Below are 26990 nucleotides of genomic sequence, written 5' to 3'. Positions count from 1 at the left end.
GTTAAGACTTGGAATAGTTTGGGCTGTAGCTTAGAGGCTGGACTAGCTTGCCAAGGGTTGAGACCCTGGTTTCTACCTCAGCACTGTGAAAGGGTTCACTGCAGCAACTGTAAGAGTAATTATATTTTACATTATAGAAAAGCAGCCGGTGCCTCGGGTGTGGCTTAGTGACACTCACCTGGCATGCTAAGGCTCGGGGTTCCATTGCCAGCACCAAAATCTGAAAACAAGCCATCTTCCTCTACTCCCAACATTTAGGCATAACAGACCGTCATCTATTTGGATAGCAAATGTCACTTCAGTTTCTCATTAACTGAATCATGATGCTGGTTGGCCTGCAAACCCATGGATAATTTTTCTTTTGACATTGAAGCAGTTTCATATAGCTTGGAACTCTTGTCCCTCCATCTGAGTGCTCAGATTATAGCCATATGCCACCAGGCCCCAGTTTTTAGTTTTTGGCTAGGCTGCCCCATGTAGTCCAAAGTGGGACAGTGGGGGCTGAGTGGCACAGGAAACAAGGCTTTTTCTCCAGCCAAACCTGAAAGTACTGTGGCCAGAGGTGTGGACAGTGGGTCTGGGAGTCACTTCACCCTGCCCTTGGCTGGCTAATGTGCTTGACATGGGTTTACAGCCAGGCTCCTCCCAGTCCCCAGAGCCATACTGCCTAGCAACAGCTGTACCAAGCAGGACGCACAGACCTCCCTGGAGCTCCACCACAGGATTCAGAGATACAGACAGCCCAGGTGAGTGGTATGGGGAGCTATGCTTGGGTTGTGCAGTGTCACCGAGCTGTGCCAGGCTGGCTGGGTGCAGAAATTCATTGGGAATTCTGTCCCACCACAGCTGTTCACTTGTATCTATAATGGACGCCGTGAACACCATCATGGAGAAGCTGAGGGCCCAGTGTCTGTCCCGAGGGGACTTGGGCATCCAGGGACTGGCCAGGTGAGCCTTCACCCCCAAGCAACCCTAGCAGATTCTGGCCTGGGTAGTCCCCATCAATCTAACTCTCTTGATTCCCAGGTTTTTCCGTCGCCTGGACAAGGATGGCAGCCGGTCCCTGGATGCAAAGGAGCTGAGGCAGGGCCTGGCACAGCTGGGACTGGAGATGGACGAGGCAGAGGCAGAGGCATTATGTAGGCGCTGGGACTGTGATGGCAGTGGGACCCTGGACCTGGAGGAGTTCCTACGGGCACTACGGGTAAGGCCGGCCTCAGTGCCTGGAGGGCTGGTGAGGGGTGCTGATCCCAGCACTCATCAGTCACTTGTTCCCCTCCTATAGCCACCCATGTCCCAGACTCGGGAAGCTGTCATTGCAGCTGCCTTTGCCAAGCTGGACCGGACTGGGGATGGTGTGGTGACCGTAGATGACCTGAGAGGGGTGTACAGTGGTCGGGCTCACCCCAAGGTGTGCAGTGGAGAGTGGACAGAGGATGAGGCCCTCCAACAATTCCTCGACAACTTTGACACCTTTGAGAAGGATGGGCAGGTGTGTGTTTATCTGGTGCCTCCCTGCAGGGCCTTGGCCTGGGTCCCTCCCCCTCACAGCCTGCCCACCCACAGGTCACACTAGAGGAGTTCCAAGACTACTACAGTGGACTCAGCGCCTCAGTGGATACAGACCCAGAGTTTGTGGCCATGGTGAGCAGTGCCTGGCGCCTGACATAGCTTACCTCACCCGCCTAACAACTGCACTTAGTCTAGTTCCTCGATCCGACTGCCACCCTCTGCCGCCACTGTCCCAGGGGGCCCCAACTAGACACAACAAGGAGGGGGGATGTGTGAGAATGGAGGCTGAAGAACCAGCTGGACCAGGTCTCTTGCAGGGCCACCCACAAGCCTAGCAATGGCTGGATTGATTACTGACCCCATCAGCACCTCCCCCCCCCCCCCCCCCCCCCCGGCCAAATCCAGCCTGACTGGCTGCCAGGCGCAAAGGAGTCTAGGGCTTTAGTTAAAAGTTTTAATGCAGTTCTCAAATACGTTTCATATGACAATCTTACATAAATGTTCCAAAACACATGGGTGACGTCTGGATTCACTTGTCACTGGCTGGCTAAGGCTGGAAGCAGTGTGACCCATCTGCTAGGCAGCCTCTGGTGTCCTTGCTGGCTCCCCGGAAGTGGCCTGGCCAGAGGTGGAACCACACAGTCCATGGGTGGGGGCTTCATCTTCTGCCCGGGGACAGGCCCTTTTCAGATTTGCCTCTCAGGGGCCCTAGATGGTCAGTCACCTCAGGGCTGTGCTATGCTGGGTACCTGTTAAGGGGGACCCAGGTGGTTTGGGTAGGCAGGCAAGAGGGCAGGAACCCTCCTGGTTCCATCACCTTCGTCCAGACAGGTTTTGCTTAGGCCCAAACCTAGGGAACCCCTGTGGGGGCTGGGCACCACCTATAGGAGCATCAGGTCAGCTCAGCCCATGTGTAGCTTCTCCCTGACCTCAAGAGCCAAGCCACCAGAAATGAACAAGAGGCATCTGCCATGTGAACCTGGCAGAGTGGAAAGCTGAGCAGGTAGCAGGTTACTCAACAGAATGCTGAGCCCAGAGTTCTCACTGTCGCTGCCCAGGGAGGGATGGTCACCACGAAGCTGTGACAAGTGTCAATGTGCCATTTCGATCGGAGGAGGGTGGGGAACGTTCTTTCTGCTCATCAATATGATGAGGTCTGAGTCCCAAGCCGCATCCTGGCGTCCCCGTCTGCTGCAGAGGGGACACTTGGATCCAGCCTGTGGCCACCCCGGCAATAGACACCACCATGACGCGGCCTGCGGGGAGGGACGGGCAGCAGACAGACGACAAAGCAGCAGCCTAGTGCAGTGACTCCGCCGCTATGTGCTCCCAGGAGCCTGGCCATCTCCTTCATCACCTGTGCCTATAGGGAGAACAGGTCTCTCAGTCCCAGCACATAGTCAGCAAGACCAGCTGGGGTCCCGCCCACTGGTCCCATGGTGCTCACCGGCCCCTGTGACACCTGAGGGAGCCAGCACAGCATCCTCATCACTGTCTTCCTCCTCGGTGGCCCGGGTGGCTCCTGGCTCAGGTGGAGGCACCTTGGCCTCCTGTTCCTGTTCAGCCCGGCTACGCAGAGCCAGGATGCGGTGGTGCAGTGCAGCATATAGTTGGCCTGTGTCTTTGGAGCTGGCCTGCGGAGGCAGGGTGTGAAGTGGCAGTGTGTAGCTACCAGCCACACTGGGCAGTGTCCACACATGTAGGCCCTGGCCTGTCACTAGGCCACAGTGACCTGGTCAGCTGACTTCTCTGACAAGAGACTACCAACAAGATACCCTTTGGAGAATTAGGTAGGACGACGAGGTCTGGGGTCTGTTAACCCTCCACACATGATGTCTAATTAGAGAGGACAGCAGGGTGTGTGCACAGCTATCAGGAACTACCCAGGGGAGGTTTGTGTCCTGGCCTGCCCACTGAAGACATCAGCAGTCTTCAGCGCTGAGCCAGTATGCCACCCCCGTCTTCCCTCAAGCTCACCGAGATCAGGAAAACCTTGACGCCCTGGTCCTCGGCATCTGTGGCCGTGATGCGGATGCTCTTTTCACTGGCCTTATCCATCTGCATCTGTGCCCACAGCTTCGTGTTCAGGATGAGCCGCAGGCTGCCCTGGGTCCGCATCACTGCAGCAAGGGAGCTGCTTAGCGACACCTGCCCCAACCTGCAGCCCACGTCTGCAAGGGGCAGGGGAGATATGCCCTTGGGGAAGAGGCTAGCCTGCAACAGGGCAGGTAGGGTTCACTGAGATGGAGACTGCTCCATCCCACCTAAGGACCAAGCCTGGGGCTATCACATGCATGAGGCAAGTCCTAACCTGCCCCTGGTTTGCCGTCTGCTATGGATAGGAGACCCACAGCTCCTCTGTCTGTCCACAGGGAGGAGGCCACACAGGCGCCCTCAGCCAGTGCTGCTGACATTTAACTTTCTCTTTTCTCACTTCTCTTTACTGAGGTAGGATCTCAGCAGCCTGGGCTGCCTTAAACTCTTATCAGTCCTCCTGCCTCAGCTTCCCAACTTCTGGGCTTAACTTTTAAGGGGAATGTAACCAAATGGGAAGGACATGGCAGGCTCATAGTGGACTAGGACAGCCTGGGCTACAAAAGACCATTTTCACATGAAGTCCCCCTGTCAAACAGGAGGGACAGCTCCGAAGCCCAGGCTGACACTCCTCCTGCCCCCACCTCCTTCCAAGCTGTACAAAAACAACACTAAAGACACTTGATCGGGAAACCAGTGTGGAGGGCAGCAGGCCCAGGCCAGAGTGAGCAGGTGCGGGGCTCACCGATCCCTCTGCCTTTGGTTGTGACCCAAGCCCACCTCTGGGAGGGTCTGTCCTTCCCCAGAGCTCACCTAGCCGGGACTGTAATGTGCCATCATCGGTTGACGCCATGTCATTGAGCCTGAGAAGTCCCCGTCCACGCTCCACCCATGACTGTGAGGTCTTGTCAAACACAAACAGCTTACACTGGATCTGTAACACATGGGGTCAGTGACTAGGTTGGGGGTACCCATGCCCTCTGCACCCCACAAAGCACGGGTCCCACTTCAAGCTCAGAGTTACCAGTGAGGCTGGTTTGTCTGACTACCCCACCTGCATACTAGGTCCATAGACTAAGGCCAGGACACTGAGGACAGTGGCCACCTTTGTTGCTGTCTTTGTCCCAGTCATCTATTGTAGGTTTTAGTTTCTGTGGTGCTGGGAGTGGAGCCCAGGGCTCCTGCACACTAGGCTCTACCTGGAGCCATTCACCCAGCCCAAGTATGTAAACAAGGGTGACTCTGGAGAACACACCATAGTGCTGGCAGCTAACGGCCTTGCAGTCCCTCCCACTGCCCACCCAGAAAGCAAGCACGTGTCACACAGCTTAAAAGAATCTGGAAGCAGACAGAGGCCAAGTCTCAGCTCACAGACACCAGGCATTCCCTTTAGAGTATTCCTCAGCTAGGAACAGACGCCATGCTCACATGCCTCAGCAGAGACTTAAGGACACTATGCCCAGTGACAATAACAGACATAAAACTTCATGGAATACCATAATAAGACATTTCCAACACTGGGAAGTTGGATATGATGAAGCCTTGTAGGTACTGGAGTGCTAGTTTATTGAGGCAGGGCCTTATTCAGGGGGTAAGTTGTGACAGTGGTTGTGCGACACACTTTTTGGTTGTTGTTTTGTTTCCTCTAGACAAAAAAGTTCCTCACTGGCCTAGAACTCTGTAGATCAGGCTGGCTTCAAATTCACAGAGATCTGCATGCCTTTGTCTCCCATTTCTGGGGTTAAAGGTGTGCACCAACACACCTAGCTTCATTATGTTGAAAACAGGGTCTTGCTATATAGCAGAGTCTGGCCTTAATTCCTGACAGTCCCCCTGCCTTAGTATCCCCTGTGTTTGGTCTCACCTGCAGCACATTGCTCTCTGCCTCCTCCCCCGTAATGACCTCCACCTTCTCCAACAAACACGTCCATGCTGTAGCCTTGGTATAGGCAGCAGCTGACTCAGCTAGGGACTCTGCACAGCAGTGGGGAACCAAGAAAAAAGAAAGCACAAATCAGCAGGGCAGGCCTGATCCCCCGGGGACCTGGGGAGCCCTGTTATGGTCAGCAGAGCATGGCCACCCACTACCCATAATGGACACCTCAGGCCAATCTCTAAGGTCTATTACAGGCACGGCTGTCCCTAGCTGGAAATCAGGAGTCTCCCCTGGGGTGCATGCAGGGCTGTTCCTACCTTTCTTGGGGGCGGCCTCCTGGGATGATGACTCAGACCCTGACTGGGCATGTGTAGTCTCCCTGCTGGTGTCTGAATTGGCTTCGTTCAGCTTTGGGGGGCTCTGAGGAAACAAGCGTGCCAGTGCGGAGCTGCTGTGGGTGCTGAGGACAGAGCGAGAGGCCCAGCAGGGATGGCCGCTCAGCACTTCCTGGAGGCCTGACTCCTGTGCCCTGCAGGGCCTATCCTCAACAGCCATTCCATTCCCAGTCAGGCCCAGCCTCTCAAGGCCACAAGACTGCCACCTGTGTGTAGCAATCTTGGGTAGTTCTGAGAAGCCACCCTGTAGCAGACCAACAGGAAGAAGCTGCAGCATGGCTAAGAGAATGCACACATGCCTGCTCTCCGGGCTGCCTGACTGCAGATGTGGCAGCCATAGCTGGCTCCATGGACAGAGACACAGGGCATCTGACTAAGTGGTGTAGCTTTGAGTGCCACAACTGGCTTAGGCCACAGGAAAGCCTATGTCAGTGGACAATAAAGACAGGAAGGGTGATGTCAGCCCTGACAGCTCTGTGAGAAAGCCTTTAATGAGTGGAGCTAGTCTGTCTCTCATTCCTGCACCTGAGTGTCCTATCTGACTGGACAGGAGACAGCATGCCAGCCACATGCTGTGTGGCGAGTGGGAACAGGCACGAGGTCACTGCGCCGGGGCTACTCACCAAGACGCGCTCACTCATGTTCTGGCCAAACACAAACTTGGTGGAAGTGTCAGCACTGTGAGTCGAGTTGTCTGCGCTGGAGAGGAGTGGCACCATCAGTGTGGCGCGAGGTGCACCCCAGAGGCACATGCAGTAAAGGGGAACCACACACCACAGCGAGTCTGCCTCCCTCCTAGCATACCAGCACACAGGCTGGCTCCCCAGAAACCCCTCTGCTTCTGCAGATGGAGGGTCCTGGTGGTATAGGAGACCCCACCTGCACAGCACAGTGCACTCACCTGGAACTGATGTACTGCAGGAAGTAGTTGGTTGCAGTGGGCGTCTCTGAGCTGAGATGTGTGGCACTGTCCACATCTGCCACACTGGCATTCTCATTCATTAACTGCAGCGACACAGGGAAGCAGGTCACTCATGTGACCTGTCTGACAAGTGCTTACCAAGATTAGTTGTGTAAATGGACTGCAATATGGGGTGAAGCTGCCACCAGTATGGCTGCACTTGATACAGCAGTTAAGACACAAAGACAAGCTGGACATGGTGGTACATGCCTTTAATCTCAACACTGAGAGACAGAACTCACTCTCTGTGAGATCAGGCTAGCCTGGGCTGCACAGTAAGACCTTGTTTCAAAGAGACAAGAGTCTAGTGTGGGCCCACACACCTGACATCACAGCACTTCAGGAGGCCAAGGCAAGAGGATCTACAGGTAAAGGCTGGATCACTCTGAGGGCGTCCTGGGCTCTGCAGAGTGCTGAGCAGCACCCCAGTCCCCTCCATGTCTGCTGCTCCACTATCTTGGTGGCACTCATAAGCAAAAAGAGGCCCTGACTCTGTCTAAGGGGGTTCCTGGCAGCCTGAAGCTGGAAAAGGAGAAGCTGGGTGTCTAGACCGCCCAGACCATATTCATTCATATATTCTGTCTCTGTCTCTATTTATTTTATGCATATGAATACACTGTAGGTGTCTGAAGACACCTTCAGACACCAGAAGAGGGCATCAAATCCTATTATAGATGGTTGTGAGCCATCATGTGGTTGCTGGGAATTGAACTCAGGACCTCTGGCAGAGCAGTCAGTGCTCCTAACCTCTGAGCCATCTCTCCAGCCCCAGCCCATATTCTCAAATACTGCAGGCATCTGACTCAGGTTCAGGACCGACCTGATGTGCTGATGACTCTGTGGTGGCTGGCACTTGTAGCCCTGGCTGCTGCGGCTGGGGGAGGGGCTGTTTGAGCCAAGGCCCCAGCTCACAGCACAAGAATTTGTATACTTGAGGCTCACCCAGCATGCTTGAGCTTTGGGTTCCAAGTCCAGCACCACACAAGTCACGTCTGGTAATAGACAACTCGGACCCTAACACCCAGCATCAGAAAGCTGAGGATGGAGGATCTGGAGTCCAAAGTCATCCACAGCCACACAGTGAGTTCAAAGCCAGCCAGGACTATATGAGATCCTATCTCAAAATAAAACCCACATGAAACCAGTCACTCAATCATTATTTTAGTTTAGCTATTAGAAAGATGTTCTCAAGTAACCTGAAATCCCTAGACTCGAGGATCAAGAGTTCTGTTCATCCTTGGTTACATAGTGAATTTGAGGCTAGCTTGGGCCACATGAGACACTATCCCAAAAAGGGGAGGGATTCTCAGTGGGACGTGGGCCCTGGCAATGGACGTTTGTTTCTGGGAATATTTGACTGTCACAGGCATCCAAGGCCACACTTATTCCATCGCCCGGCACCCACCAGGCTACACACCTTCACTCTGTCTCTCAAGTTCTGTCCAAACACAAAGGCCTGTGGGGCCGCCTGCTCCTCTTCACAATGCCCCTCCTCTGAGGTACCATGTGGGGTTTTCTGAGGTACCTTCTCCTATAAGAAAAAAAAATATCAACATGACAACGGAGTGCTCAGGAGCCTGGCGTCGGACAAGCCACACTCATACTTTACTGGAAGCTATGACAGACTCTCTTGGGGTCGGCACCATTAGAGGAAGGCCTGAACCCCAGACCTGTGATGTGGGCCCAGGGATCTGAGGGTTTGAGATGATACTAGGCCTAGCAGCTGGTTAACACCAGCAGTCCCTTGCCTCAGTGGAGCTGAGGGAAGAGATGTTTCCAGCTGGATGGCAAGGTAGAATGGCCTCGTGGAGAGCTCAAGACCCAAGAGCATCCCTCTTAGAGGCAGACTGGCTTTTGGTCCAGAGAAGTACCAGGTGGAGATGAGGCAGACTGTGAATATCACAGAAGTCTGCCAGTACTCAGAAGACACTTCCAAGAAGAACCTGTTCTTGGAACCTCCAGAGGGAACAGGGCACATCACACACTTTGGTGCCAACAGACCCAGACCCAGGACCAAGGGTCCATCAGACAAGAGAATAAGCACTCGGGATGTAAACTACAAACGGCTGACGGCAGACACAGCGGCAGATCAGATGAGCCCATGACAGTCACTAGAGGAAATGGTGCACTGGTCACAGATGTGAGATCCCCACAGGCCATTCTCACGTCTACCTCACAGCCTCCTGTACTTAGTGTTTTATACATGCTTACATTTTTGTTTCCCCCTAAATTACACTTATCTGTGTATATACATGCAAATGTGTGCATGTACAGAAAACAAAGAACCACCCCCTGGACTAGTTTGAAGGATTCACCATGTGAATCCCTGGGATCCAACCTAAGTCCTCAGATTTGGAAAGAAGCATTTTTTAATTCACTGAGCCCTCACTGGCCCTTCTAAATGCTTTCTTCTCACAAGTGTGACTCTTCTGAGTACAGGGACTCGATCACCCATGTGGCCAGGATAAAGAGACTTTGAATAAAATATCCTAGCTGCACAAGGAAGGTGGGGTAGAGAAGCTCCAACACGTACGTCTGTGACAGCAACTTGCAGTGTAGGGAAGGGTGGGACAGTTCTGAGTTCTCTCCTAGGCTGTTAAAAGTTTAAGTGTTTCTAGTTGCTTGACACCCTCCACATCTGGCTCCATTCTAACTCTCATGGCCCTGTGCCCACATGGGCATTGTGACTCGTGTGCACTGTCCTCCACTGAGAACCAGCCCCTGGCCTGACACGGCTCTGCAAAGGTTTCTACCAGCATGGGGAATCCAAGACTCAGGGTTCAAAGAGTTCCAGAAGCCCCTGTCTGACATGTATGCCACCAGGTGGCTCTGTCTCCTAGCCATAATCCCACTCCATCTTCACTAAGCTTAGCATTACTGGTCAGCTACGAGGTGTCAGCATCGTGAATCAGGAATAGCTAAAAAAGTAAGGGTCTTGCCTACTCTTGCTACATGATCAGAAATAATGAGTATGGTGATCCTGTCCATTCTAGGACAGCCTGGGAGTGAGGCTTACATCTGGAATGTCCAACCTTGGGCTCGAATGGGTGCCACAGAGACAGAATTGAGAGTTAGATTAAAGCTGGACTCTTAAGAACCCAGCCTGCTAGTGAGGAGGTGGAGCAGAGGGTCCCAAGCTGAAGGATGGAAGGAGTTGCACTGTGGAGGCAAGTGTAGAAACTGCAAAGTGTGACTCAAGTAGACGCTGTGTGGTGGAGCTAGATGCCAACATAGCCTGGCTGAAACCCTGCACCTGATTTCCCTTCTCAGTCTCAAGACACACTCTTAAGACGCAGGCTGGAAGCTATTCCTGCCCCAATTCGGGGTGCTGAGGTGGGATGGGTATTTTCTAGGTGAGAACAGATACATCATTATGGCTGTGATTACACAGCCTGGGAAGTGGGGTCCCTATTAAACCTCTCATCCAGCTGCTGCTGGCATACTGCCCCTATCCTTAATCCTGGGGTCTGATAGCACCTCTTCTTTCTTAAGCAAGCTTTTCAGGGCTGACTGCCCCAGCACCAGTCATTCTGAGGGTTCATCTGTGACTCTGTGGGGTAGTGGCAGGACCCTGTCATGGAGACATAGTAACAAAAGTTGTTCACGGACTCTGGCTGTGGGACCCATCCTGACAGTGACTGACAGTCTATCAACCAACCAGGTCTCCACTAGCTAGGCTCTCAGTTCCTGGTGTGGTGTAGGGAGGACCAGCACTGCAGCCCACCCTGGCCAGCCCCATGACCAACCAACCTCAAGTGTGTGTGTCCCCTCGGCAGACTCAGAAGGACTCCTCTGTGTGAGGTTTTCTGGTGAGGCAGACGTGGCTGGCCCGGTGCAGTCTGCTGGCATACTGACCCCATTGGTGCCACTACTGGGTACTGCAAAAGGGAAAGAGAGAATGGACAGGTGCCCCCCAACCCTTCAGCAGCAAGCCAAGCTGCTAGACTCTGAAGTTCATTCATCCTGGGCGGTGTGCAGCAATGAGGGCTTTTAATCTCAACACTTGGGAGGCAGAGGCAGGTGGATCACTACAAGACAGATCTAGATAGCAAATTCAAGGTCAACCAGGGCTACATTAAAAAAGAAAAAAGGAGAAAAAAAAGCCATATATTCTTAGACTAAAAACAAACAAAAGCCCCCAACTCAGACATAAGAAGCTGCTGCCTTTATTCTAGAAGACACTGTTGATGTACAGCTTAGGATGCTCAGGCCTGGGATTCAGCCTCAATACTACACAAAGACACACACCCAAAGATGTGAACAACCACTGCCTTCCAGTGTGCTCAGAAGCAGGACTCCCAGAAAATGTGCAGCAAAAGAGAACCTATCGTAGACTGCTCCATGCAATTAAAGGAGAGGCCGGCCTGTGTGTGGGGTCGGCACCCAACCTCCAGTACCTCACAGTCACAAAGCCAGAAGGCAGCTGCAACAGTGCTGTGTGCCCACTATCCCATGAGAAGGAAGACAAAGTGAGTTCAAGAGGAGCCTAGGCTGGCTGCACAGGGAGATCCTGAGTCACAAAAATCCAACTAAACCAGGACAAAATTGACAATTGCCCTAACATGCCAGGCCCATCCTACTGGCCCCCAAATCAAGTCAAAATAAACCGTAATCTTTGAGGGTCTATCTTTGAGTATACTATGGCTCTATCAGGTGGACTCTGAATAATGGACCCAAACAAATTTTGGGTGATTAATCAGCATGAGACTAACCAGGTCCCAGGTGGCTGGGCTACTTCTGAGTTGTGAGTAACAAGACCAAAACCCAGCAGCGAGGCTGGGAACTTTTGTATGGGAACCCTTGCAGGGTAGCTTGGGGAGTTGACCAGAGACCTGGGGACACAGAAAACCTTGGTAGTACCCTACTCTTCTATGGAGGGTCCCCTCAGGACGGGGCTAAACCAAAGGGTTCTCTTGCCTCTGTACTTCAGACTATGACTCGGTCCTTACCTGTCTGTGACAGCACCTTGGGCTGTGGGGCCTGCAGCACAGCTGGACGGAGCACACCACGCTGCTGTTCCCTGGGTTTCTGGCTGGGCAGACCTGGAACACAGTGGATTCTAGGAACCTCGACCCTGCTGCTCTAGAGCACGTCAGCTCCAGTGGTTGGTTGTGCAAGGGAGGCCATACTCAACACCAACACTTTATAGTGACAAATACCTGCCACTGAGACCTGTGTCAAGGTCCAGGTCTTCCTTTGCACTGTGCCTCCCAGATCTTGCATGATGCAAAGGAAAATGGCCAGGACTGGTACAAGGTTACATGAGTTCTCAGGGAGGAATATCCTCCTCCCAAAGGTCTGAGCAATTTCCCAGGGCTGCCTCCATGTCAGTCCCAGACGGGGCCTACAGCAAAGGTCCTGAAGCCAGGCAAAGGCCTGGAAATGTCACCCACCTGCACTGGGTGCCTGACCGTGGATGAGTGTTGGGGGCTTCAGCCGGAAGCCGCTGCTCTTCTCCTCTGCAAGCACAAGACACAGCTGACCTCAGCCTATGGAGGCAGGAGCACAGCAAAACAGATGCACAGTGGGCCTAGGACCCCAGAGAATGGTCCAGGCTACAACAGGAAAGTAGGAGGTCCATGTTAGAGTATGGTTCTGTGGCAAGGCCAGCACAGGGGACCTGGAGGATGAAGATGCTGAGACAGGATGACATAACTGCTAGGACCTGGGTCATTCCTCCCAGGAATGGGAGTGATGGCACTACTGGGCAGGCCTACAATAGAGGACATGTACGCTAATGACCACAGGTCCCAGGTAGAACCTGCCTCCAAGACATGCCTGTTACTTAGTGCCAGCTCTGCCGGCCACTCACAAGAGCTAGCTAGAAGGTAGAGCTGGATCTGCAGGCACAGTTGGGAACCTAGTGTGAGTCTGCATCCTGGTGACAGACAGCTAGTCTAATGTGATCCAGGACAGGAGGAAGGTGTGAGAAAATGCAAAGGTCACAGACAGTCTCGGTGGTTCAGCCATCAAGCAGACAGAAGTAAACCCCATTCCCATGTGCACAACCCTCCTGATGGAAGCAAAGAATAAAAAAACCCATGGGCAAAGGTCAACAGCAGAAAACCCTCAAGCACAGAGCCGAGGAGCTGGCTCGGCAGGTAAAGGGCCTGCTGTGCAAGCATATGAGCCCGAGTCCAGTCCCCAGTGCACAGCACAGCAGACGCACCATGTGCTCACAGTCCTGGAGCTCTCTGGCCAGCAGGCCCAGCCAAATCAGCGAGACCTTGCCTCGGAAAGGAAGACAGAGTAATGAACGTTGGCACTGACCTCTGGGCACCACGTGCACAGGCACAGGTGAGCACACTAGCACCCCCCAACACGTGCACGCACACACACATACAAGAGGCAAAGTCTTAAGTGAAGAGAAGCTCCCATGGCGCAGGATCCGTGGGTAGGAAATATCCACAAGTGGGAGACAGGAGGCAGATCCATGATGCCCACAGCTGAGGACGGAGGAGGCTGCTAGCTCATGGGGACAGGGTTTATTTGTAGTTGACAGCACTAAAGCCACTCCAGCATCTTGTCACATGGGCTCCGACAGGAAACTGATCACACTGGAAAGCCCAGGGGACACCCAGTCAGAGCAGCACTCAAACCCTGGGAATAAAGAGCTAAGTCCACTAACCACACAAGGCATGTGACAAAGCAGCCACTGGAGTCAGCCATGGAGTGGGAGAGAGGTGCCTTCAGGGGGTAGTGCTGGACCACACTTTTCAAACCTAAGATCAAGTTCATAAACTATAACCAGAGGCTCCAAAGGCTGGCTTTAGGCGCCTGTGTCTTGGTCATAGGAGGTCTGTCAGGGTCCCATTCTCTACAGAAGTAACCCTAATACAACCTTTAAGATTTGAGGGTAAGCCGTGTGGTGGTGGCGCATGCCTTTGATCCCAGCACTTGGGAGGCAGAGGCAGGTAGATCTCTGTGAGTTTGAGGCCAGACAGCCAAGGCTACACAGAGAAACCCTGTCTCCAAAAATCAAAGACTTGAGGACAACACAGCTGGCCACAGGGACTGTAGCCATTCACCTGCACCAATGTGGGACCCAAAGCCTAGCCATTGTGATGGCATGCAGAAATCTAGCAGGGCCCTACTGTGACCAGATGGGACAGACAAGACAGAAGGCAAGCCTCCCTGTTAACACTAAGTGGGCAGCCAAGGTTAAGAGTTCTGTCCCCAGCCCCATCCATAGAGACACACACCTTGGGCTCTTCTCAGATCTTGTAAAGACTCACTTTGCTAACAGTGCATGTGACATAACCCAGGACCTAGGGAACCCAGGCTTCACCCGCCTACAGTTGGCTGCTGAGTATATGCCACCAAAGAGGCAGAAAGGGAACGAATGATTGGGTGAGGGGGAGATTACTCCCTGCTTAATTGGGAATACACTAGAGATGAGCCGAGCTGGCCTGAGGCTGACAAAGCTCCCAGAGCAGTAGCTGGCATGACTGGGCACTGGGCAAGAACATAGCTGGCCAGAATGGCATGACCTGAGGATGACGAGTAGAGCCAGGTTTCTTTCTCAAGCTCGCTGTGTAGCTAAAGGTGACTTTGAACTCCTGATCTTCCCGCCTCCACCTCCCAAGCACTGAGATGACAGATGTGTGTCTCCTCACCTGACTGAAACCAGGGTTCTTAATGTCAGGAAGAAGGGCTAGGGCACTAAAGAACCCTACCAGTGCTGGCTCTATAGAACAGGGATACACCCTATGGGCCAGCAGAGGCCAAGGAGAGTGCTCTGAGCATCAAGATCCTAGTTTTAGAGGCTATACTCCGAAAGAGAAGAAAGGTTCCAGGACTGAGATGGAATGGTGAGCAATTTCCCTGTGGGGACAAAACAGAAAATGACCAGGAACACTCCTCAGATTGTCAATATCCCAGCATCAAACACAGATTTGTGACAGCCCAGAAACCATCAGGTCAGGAGATCTGAACTCACATCTACCCTACTAAAAGACCTGAGAACAAGATGCAGGGAGGGAAGGCTCTGGGAGTCACTGGTGGGACAAGAGTAGTGGGGCAAACAAGGAAAGCCTCCTACACAGAGCAGAGCATATCAATGCTGGGAAAACACACATTGAAGGATGGATAGATGGGAACAACAGAGACAGGACAGAAACTGTGCCCTAAGAAACCAAGTCACCCTAAAGATAGCCCCAGGCCTGAAGACTGTCCTCAGAGAAATTCAGTCCTGCAGACTCCAAATCATCACAGCAGGCTGGGGAGATGGCTGAGTAGGGAGAGCACCTGCTCTGCAAGTTTAAGGCCCTGAGTTCACATCTCAAGTATTCACATAAAAAACCAACAGAGGCATCGGATGGATCCTGAGCTTGCTTGGGCAGACAGCCTAGACCCAACTGTGAGCTTCTGGTCTGGGTAGAGGCCCTGTCTCGAGAAAGCAAAACAGAGAGAAGCAGAGGGGAGAGGGGATGGGGAGGATGATCAAGGACACGATCTGAGGCCTTGCTCTGGTTCCCACACACGAACATGCTACGGACACACACAGAGCAAAGGCGGGCAGGCCAACAAGGCTGGGGACCCCTTGTGCCTCCTCTACACACCCACAAGCTGGCATGGGGCCTTTAAATCAAGGTGGAGTATAGCTGTGAAAGGGACTGCAATGCCTAGACATGGAGTGAAGACAAGGAGGGAAACCTCCTTGACAAAGCATTAGTGATACCTGCTGCCCAGGATGGACCACCAAGACCAGAGCCAGAGCCAGCAGAGGCCAGGATACTGTATGGTCTTGCTCTTCAGTGCCATCACTCCTAACCTGAAGGGTACCTATGTGTGCCTACCTCTAACTGAGCATCCTCAGAATCTCTCAGCCTAGACCCAGCCTCACTCCTGCACTAACTAAAGCCTGGAGGCTGGCATCCATGTGAACAGTGCTCCCCCACTCTAACCACACTGCCCGAGCTGGGCACACAGATGAATGCCCCCTGGCTGGGCGTAAGTGTGTACACGGTGCCTAGTGGGTGAGAATACTGTCTGTCCAGTTCACACCAACACCACGTCCTTGCAAAGACAGTCAGATTCACCAGTAATGTACCCACAGGGCTTGACAGGGAACCTCCCAACTCCACCTGAGGGCAAATGTGTCAGCTTTCCTTAGCCTAGGTGGGGGCCTAGGTATCACTATTGGGGCTGGCTCCACCTGGCTCAGGAGGGTGTTGCTTACCTGAGTGCGTTAGAGAGGATGTCCGCTCACGCTTGACAGGAGGGCAGTAGTTCCCATCCTCATGGTCAGAATCTAGACACAGAGTGGGTGGAGTCACGTAGTGTTCAGGTTTGCTTCCAGAATCTGGCTCATGTTCTAAAGACTTCCTTACCTTCTCCGGCTTCGGGACTGGAGCTGCCAGCAGATCTCTGCAATGAGAGCAGAGCTGTGATAGGCCCCAAGTGTTCCAAACTTGTGCTCCCAACGGCCCTGTGCCTGCCAGGGGCTAAGGATGGCCCTACATAGGTCAAGTCCAATGACCCATTGGCCACCATCCCCACAGACAGCACAACCCTTTCTGGCCTGCCTAGGGCATTAGCATGACCACCAGCAAGGCCCATATCAGTGTGGACGTCTGGGAACCAGGGCATCCTGGCTCCTATGCTCACCCTGGAAGAATCTATAGCATATATGCACACCTGCTTCTAGGCTGTCAGTTCCAGCACAAGCAAGCTGATGCCTGGGCCAAAGTGCTCAGAGGTGTGCCAGGCTGCCAGGACTCTATCCAACTAGAGAGAGGCTCCATGGCCGTCCGGTTCCAGCCTGGGAGCTCGGCTCCTTCCCAGCACAGTCCCAGCTTGTGTCCACACTTAGTACTGTTATCCTTCAGACCCCGAAGCCAGAAGCAAAGGCCAACGGTGGACCCGCGCTCCTGGTGGACCCTGGCCATTTAGGAAGGCAGAGACCTCATTTCCCTACAGTACTAAAGTGCTTCAAGCTCAGGCTGAACCAAATGAGGGATACTGCCTTCAAGAATCTGCAAAGAACCCATGCAATCAATAAACCCAAAGAACACCAGCAGAGACCCTCCCACTGTGGACCCTGGCCCATTTTTCCCATAAATGGCCAGAAAGCCAGAGCTTTTGGCTCACAGGTCGCATCTCCTCACTTTTGCTTATAATCCTGTAACAATGTAAACACTGGCTCAGCTCAGGAAACTGTGCAAACAGGCAGTGGGCTGGAGCCTGCAGCAGTGAGCCCAGAGAGGGTAGACATTTACTCAGTGACACACAGTGAATCTCTAACAGACTAGCACTCTGACCTAGGTGCTTTCCTCAGCACAAGCTCACAGCTTGGGTCTGTGTCAAGAGAAGTAAGCCCACACTCTGCTTCCTGGGACTGTTCTCTCACTCGCAGAACAGGACCAGTGATGGTCCCCAGACAGGTCCCCACTCCCACCCAGAGATCTTGTCACTGGGACAAACCCAGGCTCTGCCTTCCACATGATGTTAGATCTCTTGGGGGTTGCAGAGGACATCGGGGAAAGGGTCCTGAGCCCAGGGCTCGGTGGCTCTGCAGCACTTGGGGTAATATCTGATCTAAAACTGCCCCACGAGGCTCAGCTGCTCCTTGGTCTGGCTTGGAACCAAGCCTCTGAGAAGCTGCCCAAAAGACCATGGAAGGGCTGCCAGCCTGAGGAGACACACACAAGGCTCCTCTGGAGGAAACCACCACCTGTAGTAAGTCTTCAGTATGGACTGAGTAGAAGGAGGCTGCTGCTTTTAAGGTGACCACTGGCTCTGGCAACACAGAAGGCAGAAGGAGAAGGTCTGTTGGATAAGAGAATTCCAACCACCTTGGCTCCACGGCTGCCGTCAACACAGCCCCAGCCACCCTCACCTGTCATAGCCTTCTTGTTGCTGCTCAGCTGCATCAGGGAGCAGGTTCTTAGGGTCCATGTGGGACTTCACTGGGAGTGCATGTGGGGGCGAAAGTTTCCCAGGAAAGGAAATAGTCCCACTGCTTCAAGGACAAAGGCTCCAAGATGATACACCGAGAGACACAGGTTGCCTGAGGTATCTACCTCACTAACCAAGGAACCAAGGAGAAAGGCCAGGCCAGCATTCCAGTGGATCTTTGGCTTAGATGGAGGAGGCTCAGAAACTGATCCTCACCCACAGCTTAGGACTGGCTCAGTTCTGCCCAGCAAGAAGCACAGGAACCAGAGGTAGGAGGTGGAAGCAAGATCAGGAGTTCAAAGCCAGCCTGAGCTACACAAGATCCTGCCTCAAAAAAATTCCAAAACAAAGTATGAACCTAGCTGATTTTGGCAGAAGCACTGGGATGAGAAAGACACACACAGCTACTTCTACTTCTGGGTGCTATGGAATGGCCGGCTGACCTTCTACTTCTGGGTGCTATGGGATGGCCGGCTGACACAGCAAAGAGGCCTCCCTGAGGGCTGGAGAGAAGGTGCAGTGGTCAAGAGCACTCGTCCATCTTCTGCAACCACCTGCACCCGCAGTTCCAGGAGCATCTGGCCTGCTGGCCACAGAACTCACACGCACATCTCCCACACATGTATGTGCAACTAAAACTTATATATACATTTTATTAATTATATATATTAAATAAATACAGAAAGAGAAGTCATCCTCAAGGCTGGCATCACCCCAAGAGCTGTGGCAATGCAGGGGCTCAGGTGCACATGGGGTGCTGCACAGCATGGTCTATGCACAACCTCCAGGACAGCAGGCTGCTCACAGGCTCATGGTGGGCAAGCGCACATCACAGAGGTTCACCCTAGACACCCACCCTGGAAGTGTGGCATGGAGTACAGACAGACTGGGGAGATGGAGCAGCTCTCTGGGCAGCCAAGTGGCTCCCTGAACGGAAACTTAGGGCAAAGCAAGATAAAAGCCCACTCTGCAGCACAGGACTAGTGACTTCAGCCTGGTGTCCCCAGGATCAGATTCCACCCAACTGGATCTACAGCCCAATTCACCCAAATTACGGTACATCTGTGCAATGCACCAGCCACAAGACTATTTTTGGCAGACAGCCCAGCCTCCCCACTGAGAGCCCTCTGCTGGCCTGGTGGCTTAGCGCTGTCACCAAGTTACCACTTGGTGCTGCTCCAGCTACTATGAAGCAGGGGTTGGGGTGACCTCCAGCTCCCCTTATCTGGAGGCCTCTTTCCCTGGCTCATCATGGGGGCAGGGGAGTATATTGCTCAGGCTTAGAGCTGACAAGAATCAAGGCACCAGGCTTTGTGGGCCCAGTTTGCCACACAGGAGGACAGCTACTGTTGTGAGAGCTTTAAGATGGCCTTGCCCTGTGGCTCAGCCTGGAAGCCAACACCTGCAGAGCCTTGCACTCAACCAGGCTATTCTCTCAGTCAGAGCCTCTGCACACAGGCAAGAGATTTCTGGATGCAGTTCACAAGGATTCTCCATCCAGAGCAGAGACAGAGCACCCTGATTCATGTGGCTTTTGTTGTCACCCTACTCTTCTGCAGTACAGAAGAGGAATCTCCCACAGCCCCTGGCACACCATACAAATTTTACTTCTTTCCCCTCACAGCCTGAATGGACAAATGACAGGGCAGGACCCCAGCCTCACCCTGGGCAAAGCTTCTCCTACATGACCCAGTGTTGGGAACTGGGGCTGGTGGGAAGGAAGGGACCACTCAGGCCTACAGAGGATGCAGGCAGAGCTTGGCCATGCTATCAACACACACCATGTCTGGCTCTTTATGTAGGTGCCAGACATTTATGTCTGAGCTCTTTATGTTTGAGCTCAGGCTTTCCTGGTTTCACAGAAAATGTTCTTAATCCACTGAGCACCCACCTCCATAGCCCTCACTTATCTAGCAGTAAAGCAGAGGCATTTCCTGCCACTGAGGCCTTCTACCTGTGCTGGAGATGGACCGGTGCTTCCCCCTTCCTGCTTCACTTCAGCCCAAGCTCAGAGTCTCCAGAGCTCCTGGGTTCCTAAGACCCTGAACTTTGCCACTCAGATTCAGGAGAGAAGTGGGAGGAAGCCGGTGAGGCCAGGAAGGACCTGGAAGGCAGTGCTGCCCAGTTCCTCTTGGGGCCCCTCCCATCTCCCAGGAAGCAGACCCCATCACTCACTGTGTAGAGACAAGAAGGGGCTTGGTCACTCTGTCTGTCAGTGGCATAACTAAAGTAGGCCAAGTAAGTGCTTGCTGCCCCTCCCAGATGCCTCAGATGGTCTTGGGGCTGAGACAGGAACGTAGGCCAGGGAACGGAGTGCAGGGTGGGCTGTGGGCACTTACCCCTGCCAGTTCTCGCACACAAGGAGGCTGGGCTGCAGGAGCAGGGGGCGGAGGAGAGCTGGTGGAAGCGCTAGCAGGGGCAGAAGGGTCTAAGGCATGCTCCCCAGTGGTTTCGGGGTACCCTGCATCAAGGCGGGGCGCCTCGGCCTCCCCCCGAGGCTCCTCTCCCGACTCCGGCAAGTCTCTGTGCTCTGTGGAGGACTGGGGGGCAAAAAAGACAATTTTCCTTCAATGTACACAAAAGGCCACACTGTGGGGAAGGGTGAGGGATAAGTGTCAGGGTTGTATGTGGTGTGGCCCCTGGGGACAAGCAGGCCACTAGAAGGGGAAGGGCCCTGTCCCTACCTCTGCCTTTCTGCATAGGGCTCTTGGGCAAGTAGAGTCTGAGCTTCCTTTCAGAACAATGGCGCGCTGCTGCTCTCAGCCACCACAGCCAGACACTAAAGTGCTGTCAGTGGACATGTCAGTGACAGGAGTGCCAAGACACCCACAGATTTTTGGCCTCCAGTTTTCCCAGGCTCACCCCACACACCCTGGGTGTGTGGGTGTGGGCTTATTTGGAAAAGGGTAAAGGATGCAAAAGTTAACATCCAGCAGCCTTTGCAGTAGACCTGGGAGCTCTACGGGCCTCTAGGCCGAGCACCTGTGGCCCTGACTCTTTCTCAGAGGTGATGTCCTGCCGCAGTGGTCCAGGGCCCCAAACCCCATGGCACTGTCCACCAGTTGTTCTCAGCCCACAACTAAAATGGCTGTGGCTGTCTGCCAGAGAGGAAGGAAATATCTCAAGGGTGTGACTTGCCCACAGGGCTGTACTGTGATTTGAGTCTTGATGCCCAGGTCACCTTGAGTCCTGTGATCCAGGGGCCCTCTTGTCTCAGCCTCCCGGGTGGCTGGGACGCAGGACTGTGTCACCAGACGAGGCATGGGTGCTACTTTGAAACATGACCCCCATCAAAAGAAAATACAACAAACGCAGAGCCCTGTGGAAAGAAACGGCTCCATCAAAGTTCCTTCAAGGCCGGCTGTAAGTGGAACAAGCCTGCGATCCCAGCACTCGGCAGGCAGAGGCAGGAGGACCTCGAGATCCAGGCAAGCCTGGGCTATGTAGTGAGACCCTGGCCCAGAGGAGCGGAGAGAGCTTACAAAGTTTCTATACAGGTCACTTCTTGCCTAGGTCTCATCAAGGGACACCATCAGCTCCCTAGCCACCAGCACCTACCACTACCCTTAGAGTGAAATTTAACCCCTTGTTGGGAGCGGGAGGGAGCCAGGATTAGCTGACTAGAGTCACATGGAGAGTATACAGTGAGCTTTCAGGAACCAGGAGCAAAGACAAGGAGGAAAGAGTGCCCTGCCTCTGTCTTCCACTACTGAACTCAATGCCAGTCTGCTACCCAATTCTGGCCCTGTCATCCCCAGGGGCAACCACACTAAAAAGCCAAATGGTCCAGGTACCATATGAACAATGGGCACAGGTGCAGGGGACGGCCTGTCACCTGCCCAGGGAGGACCAGATGTCCAAAGCCAGTGATGGGACCGAGCAGCATAGATTTCTGAGAGCTATTGCTGAGGGAAAACTGACAGCTGCATCCTGTCACTGATAAAATACAGCAAGCACAGAGAAGGAGAAGCAGCTACCTCAAAGACACACAGAGCAATGGCCTCATACCCACAGCACACAGAGAGCATCCCTAGGACATAGGAACAGAGACGGGTAAGAGAACCCTGTGCTGGCAATCTAGCCACCAGTCTTCAGGTGCCTAAGGTCTGGAGTCTGTAGGGGTGCACACCTGTCATCTCAGCACTTAGAAGTATGAACCCCAGCCTGAGCTACAGATCAAGACTATCTCAAAATAAAATAAAACAAAACAATCTGGCCTGTGGCTCCATGTAGAGCATTTGCCTCAAGTGTAGAAGGTCCTGGGTTCCACCCCTAGTTCCCACGCCAGCTTCCCACTCAGGAGGTAAAGGCAAGGGGACAGGAGATCAAGGCTGGCCTGGGTCACACAGCGAGCTTAAGGACAGACTGAGCTATAAAAGACTCTGCCTTAAAAATAATGATCCAAAGGCTAGAGCGGACTCAAAGAAAACTGGTATTCTTGAAGGCCCCGGGTTTAATTCTCAGCACATACATAGCAGTCCACAGCTGTCTGAAATTCTAGTTCCAAAGGACTCAACACCCTGTTCTGACCTGCTTGAATACCAGTCAAGCACGGGGTGTAATATGTGTGCAGGCAAAACACCCATACGCCTAAAATAAATGACTAGAAACAATGACCACCCAGCTAGCTCAGCCAGTAGACACGAGACTGTTTTTGCTGTTGTTTTTTTCAAGACAAGGTTTCTCTGTGTAGCCCTGGCTGTCCTGGAAATCACTGTAGACCAGGCTGGACTCAAACTCACAGAGATCCATCTGCCTCTGCCTCCCAAGTGCTGGGATTAAAGGTATGCACCGCCACTACCTGGTTATGAGACTCTCTAACACCAAACATGAGATTTCTAACTCAAAAATTAATAAATAAGGGGCTGGAAAGATGGTTCAAAGTTTAAGAGCACTGACTGCTCTTCCAGAAGTCCTAAATTTAATTCCCAACTACCACACGGTGGTTCACAACCATCTGTAAATGGAATCCAATGCCCTCTTCTGGTGTGTCTGAAGACAGCTACATTATACTCATATATACGTAAGATAAGTAAATCTTTTCAAAAAATTAATAAATAAACTAGGCATGGTTGTGCACACCTTTAACCCCAGCACTTGGGAGACAGTGTCAGAAGTAGACAGATCTCAGAAGCAGACAAGAGTTCAGGACAGCAGGCTCTACACAGCAAGTTATAGGTCAGCCGGGACTATACAGCGAGGCCCTGTCTCTAAACAAAAATAATTACTAGGAACTAATAAGTAAGCAAGTAAGCAAAAGCTTAGACTGGGGACCTGGTCTGATGCTAGGATGCACACAAGCCAATGGTCTCAGCACTAAAAACCAATGACAGGAACAAACACCAATAAAATAAACAGGAGTGGGTAGACTCCTAGTCAGACAGCAGCAGGAGGTGGAAACCCGTGGCCCTGGGCTACAAAGACAACTAGCCACTCAACACTGCACAGCTGCTGATGCACCTGTCATGGGAAGGAACAGCTCCTGGCTGGCAACCGAGCCACTTGCTCTTTTCCAACCCTGCACTGCTCTCTAGTACAGCTTTACATAGACCGAGTAGCCCAACCTGGCCCAAATCTTGCAGTCCTTCTGGGCACACACACACACTGGAGTTTCACTATGCAACCCTGACTGGCCTCAAACTCACAGAGATCCACCAGCCTCTGCCTCCTGATGCAAAGATTAAAGGGTATGTACTACCATGACCAGCCTTAGTATTGTCTTTCTGAGGATTTTAGAATTTTCAAAATAAAACTGAAAATATAACAACAAAATCAACAGAGGAAGAGGGAGACAGACTCCTGAGAGAAGACTGGCTAGTCCTGTCTGGGGACAGAGGGACAGTGGTCTCACACTCTTTATCGGTGATATTGCCTGTTTGCTTGACAGACAGGGTTTTGACCCAGGGGCCAAGAACACTGACTCTCCTTGCAGAGAGGTCTGGGGTTTGTCTCCCAGTGAGGCAGAAGAGACTCATAGCAACAGAGCTGCTGCCATAAAAATTTGGCAATAAGTTTGCTTCGAAGACATTAAATCAGAAGAGAAACTAAGAAGCTAAGAGGTGGTTTCCCCAAACCCCAGAGATAAGTAGTAGCTGGCCAGGACTGATAGAGACTAGCAGACACCATGCTAGGTTGTGAGCACTATTTGTTCAAAACTCATAGCTATCCCCAGGAACACACCTCTGACAGGCAGCCACAGTCAAAGCTAAGTCCTGGCATCTCCAAAGCCCGTGGGTCTTCTGGAGAAGAACAAAATTCCATAAGGCAGGCAAGATGACCTCGGTAACAACCCGGTGTACTGAAGAAATAATTCCGGCAAATCTGTCCACATGCCCAGACTTTCAGTCTCCTGTCTCTGTTTAAATTGTTCAAAGTGTAATAACCTTTGAAACCCAAAGTGAAAGAGGTGGCATCCTATGTGGAAAGGATGAGCTAAGCTATAACTTAGGACGTCTCTATCCAAGCCACACTCCTCTTTGGGCAGTAGCTGGAGCCAGACTAGCTCTAGTAAAGACTCATTCCTTCAGTAACTCAATTAACACAGGGATTCACAGGAAGGCATGTTGTATGTAACAGCAGCATCACATCAGACGGCTCACAACCACCTCTAACTCCATCCCGTCCTGGAAACCAGCACCCTCTTCTGGCCTCCACAGGCACCTGCACACATGCGGTACAGACATGCTTGCATACAAAGTAATAAAAGAGCCAGGCCTTCACTGTGTAGCCCAGGCTAGCCTGCACCTATCACTTCTGCCTGGTGGTCACACTGAAGAAACAGCACTTTGGTAAGCCCAGGAGTTTGGTAAGAACGGGTGGCACTCTTGGAAGCATCAAAGCCATTGAGAAAGGCCAGTCATGTGGACATTTTGAAGAAGCTGAGCCCAAACCAGTGATCTCATATGACCCCCAAGGTCTGTGACACTTGGTGGGTGTGCTCACACCTAGCCAGACCCTTAGCATCCCCCTCAAAACTGTACCCTGCTGGCAGGCTTGTTGCAGTTCCCACTGGGAGCTTCCTCTGCAAGGCTAAGTATGCACATTTATATCCATGTGCGTGCGTACGTGTACACACACACACACACACACACACACACACACACACACACACACACAACAGTAGTGGCGACCATCTGGCCAGCAGCAGCCCCTAGCTGATTACCCAGATGCCAAATACTGCCAGCTTCCTAACAGGATGCAAATGCACAGGATTTACACAGGTTGGGAGCCCTGGCACCAGAAGCCACTGTCTTCTAATGTGTCCAGGAGGGGACAAATGATGGCCTTAAGAAAGACAGTCAAGCCGGGCGGTGGTGGCGCACGCCTTTAATCCCAGCATCTGGGAGGCAGAGGCTGGCGGATTTCTGAGTTCGAGGCCAGCCTGGTCTACAGAGTGAGTTCCAGGACAGCCAGGACTACACAGAGAAACCCTGTCTCAAAAAACCAAAAAAGAAAAAAAAAAAAAAGAAAGACAGTCAAGAAGACAGTAGCATTCATTCTAGGCTGTTTCCTCTCCACACCTAGCAAGGGCCAAACATGGCCTCCCCTAGACATGCAGCACATGACCTCTGGGGCAATATGCCCTGCAAGAGGGAAGAGTCAGCTCCATAGACAGGGAGGAGGGGCAGGAACAGTAACCAGGAGATTATTCCAGATGCAGTGACATATACTGGCTGGAACACAGTCCCCTAAGACACTCTCCTGGGGTGCTTGGAACAGAATGAGGGCTGTGTGCTAAGTATACGCTCCATGTACCCTAAAATGTGCACAATACTTGCTAGTGTAGAATTCACCAACCTATCTCCTTCCCAAGTCCCTCCCCTTCTCAGTCCTTCTGCCCTGGCTTTCCCAGGATAGGGAGACAATTCTAAAACACAGTACTGGGACCTGAGACCATGTCACAAGCTGATGTTCTGGTTCAAAGTAAAGTTCAGAGGCCCCGTCAGCCTGGCCTTCAATGGCTTATTAGGTGGTAGAGAAAGTTGGAGGAAGGTATGTATGCAGAATGCGTAGTGGCCCCTTACCTTCTGCCCTTTGTCCTTCTGAAACACAAAGACGGACGGTGCGACAGCAGGCTTTTCTGAAAAAAGAAACATCAATGTTTGCTGAACACTGCATGTGAAAGGTCACCATGACTCCTTTGTTTCTGGTCAGCTAGATGCCCTAGTGTAGTACGCCAATGAGTGCCCACGGGAGCCGACAACACTCATCTATGCCACGCACACACAAACAAATCACAAAGCAGTTCATAGGACACCAAGCTGCTCAGAGGACGCATCAGGGAGCACCCCAGTGGCACAGTCCTGTCCTTTTTTACAAGCACAGTACTGAGTTCTGGACAGGGGTGCAAGGACCTGCAGGGTGCAAAACACCAGAACACCATAGGACTCCTGCCTAAAAGCTGGGTACCAAGTTGGTTTTGTTGTTATTATTTTGTTTTTGAGACTGGGCCTCACTACGTAGACGAGCCACAATTACAGAGAGGCCTCCCAAGTTCTGGGATTAAAGGTGTACACCACCTGCCTGAGTGGCAAGCAGCTGGTCCTCACACTCCTGCTCTCTCGACAGCTCCCCTAGAAACCCAACCAACCTGGCTTCCAGAGGTACTGGTTAACAGGACCTGAGCAGCAGTGCCTTTGTGGCCGTGCTAACTCCCATTAGACCATATGGCCCCGAGGTTGAGTAGGAAGGAGCCTGGGCACTTATGAGGCAGGATGCCAAAAACAGCCACAGTGCCTGAGATGGCAGATGTGCACTCATCCACACTCAGCACATGTGGAGAGGAGACAGGGAGGAAAAGACCATAGGGTAACCATTTAAGAGCAGGCTTGAGGGGCAGAAGCATCAAGGTCATGACCACACAGACAGACACCACCCACTCACTAAACCCACTCCTGGAGAAGCAGGACACCAAACTTCACCTGGACCACAGAACTTAAAACATGCAGCCTGCTGACAGTGTCACTCTTACTACCTCAGTCCCCACCACCCCGTGGCTCCTGTGACACCTGTGTTCATCCGCCTTATAGCCCAAGGTGACATCCAAGCACCAACAGAAAATAACACACCAGGCTCATGCCTCCTGTAGCCACAGCTAATACAAATTAATACATTTCTGGGGTGGACAGTGGGGAGGACATTTCTCTGGTGGACAGTGAGGAGGAAATCCCTGTGGTGAACAGTGGGAATGATGTCACGGTGCTGGACATTGGTGAGGACCACCCTGTGATGCAGAGTGGTAAGGACGTCCTTCTGGTACACAGGAGGATGTCCCTGTGGTGGACAGTGGGGAAAACATCCCTGTGGTGGCCAG

The 26990-nt window shown here is 52.6% G+C and overlaps 2 protein-coding genes across 3 annotated transcripts in view; one reads left to right on the top strand and one right to left on the bottom strand.

Moving 5' to 3' along the window:
- The first annotated feature begins 179 nt into the window (after positions 1–179).
- Caps (calcyphosine) lies at positions 180–2025 on the top strand. Its single transcript, XM_034497063.2, has 5 exons — positions 180–746; positions 847–948; positions 1027–1204; positions 1286–1492; positions 1567–2025. Exons 2-5 carry the CDS (start codon positions 866–868, stop codon positions 1669–1671), a joined length of 573 nt encoding a protein of 190 aa, XP_034352954.2. The 5' UTR covers positions 180–746; positions 847–865; the 3' UTR covers positions 1672–2025.
- The window catches only part of Ranbp3 (RAN binding protein 3), a 35970-nt gene continuing 10932 nt past the window's right edge, over positions 1953–26990 (bottom strand). Inside the window, exons 2-17 of one of the 2 annotated variants that reach the window (XM_034497060.2) lie at positions 25702–25757; positions 20017–20217; positions 16111–16147; positions 15960–16031; positions 12172–12237; positions 11728–11820; positions 10529–10656; positions 8196–8309; positions 6719–6822; positions 6441–6516; positions 5740–5842; positions 5411–5520; positions 4360–4480; positions 3490–3632; positions 2960–3146; positions 1953–2875 (exon numbers count right to left, since the gene is read on the bottom strand). In XM_034497060.2, the coding sequence (XP_034352951.1) occupies positions 2832–2875; positions 2960–3146; positions 3490–3632; positions 4360–4480; positions 5411–5520; positions 5740–5842; positions 6441–6516; positions 6719–6822; positions 8196–8309; positions 10529–10656; positions 11728–11820; positions 12172–12237; positions 15960–16031; positions 16111–16147; positions 20017–20217; positions 25702–25757 (1655 nt within the window). In that variant the 3' untranslated portion in view covers positions 1953–2831. The remainder of the gene's footprint in view (positions 2876–2959; positions 3147–3489; positions 3633–4359; positions 4481–5410; positions 5521–5739; positions 5843–6440; positions 6517–6718; positions 6823–8195; positions 8310–10528; positions 10657–11727; positions 11821–12171; positions 12238–15959; positions 16032–16110; positions 16148–20016; positions 20218–25701; positions 25758–26990) is intronic. The other variant, XM_034497062.1, reaches the window with a different exon arrangement.

This window comes from Arvicanthis niloticus, chromosome 3 (assembly GCF_011762505.2).
Source record: "Arvicanthis niloticus isolate mArvNil1 chromosome 3, mArvNil1.pat.X, whole genome shotgun sequence".
NCBI classification, from domain to species: Eukaryota; Metazoa; Chordata; class Mammalia; order Rodentia; family Muridae; genus Arvicanthis; species Arvicanthis niloticus.
Note: the sequence above shows the minus strand (reverse complement) of the source record. Positions and strands in the feature narration are given on the sequence as shown.

What these genes read in the sequence shown, in the direction of transcription:
- Caps (XM_034497063.2), top strand. Translation starts at nt 866, where the DNA reads ATGGACGCCGTGAACACCATCATGGAGAAGCTGAGGGCCCAGTGTCTG. An exon ending in GGCATCCAGGGACTGGCCAG is followed by an intron (nt 949 to 1,026) that starts GTGAGCCTTCAC and finishes CTTGATTCCCAG; the next exon opens with GTTTTTCCGTCGCCTGGACA. An exon ending in AGTTCCTACGGGCACTACGG is followed by an intron (nt 1,205 to 1,285) that starts GTAAGGCCGGCC and finishes CCCCTCCTATAG; the next exon opens with CCACCCATGTCCCAGACTCG.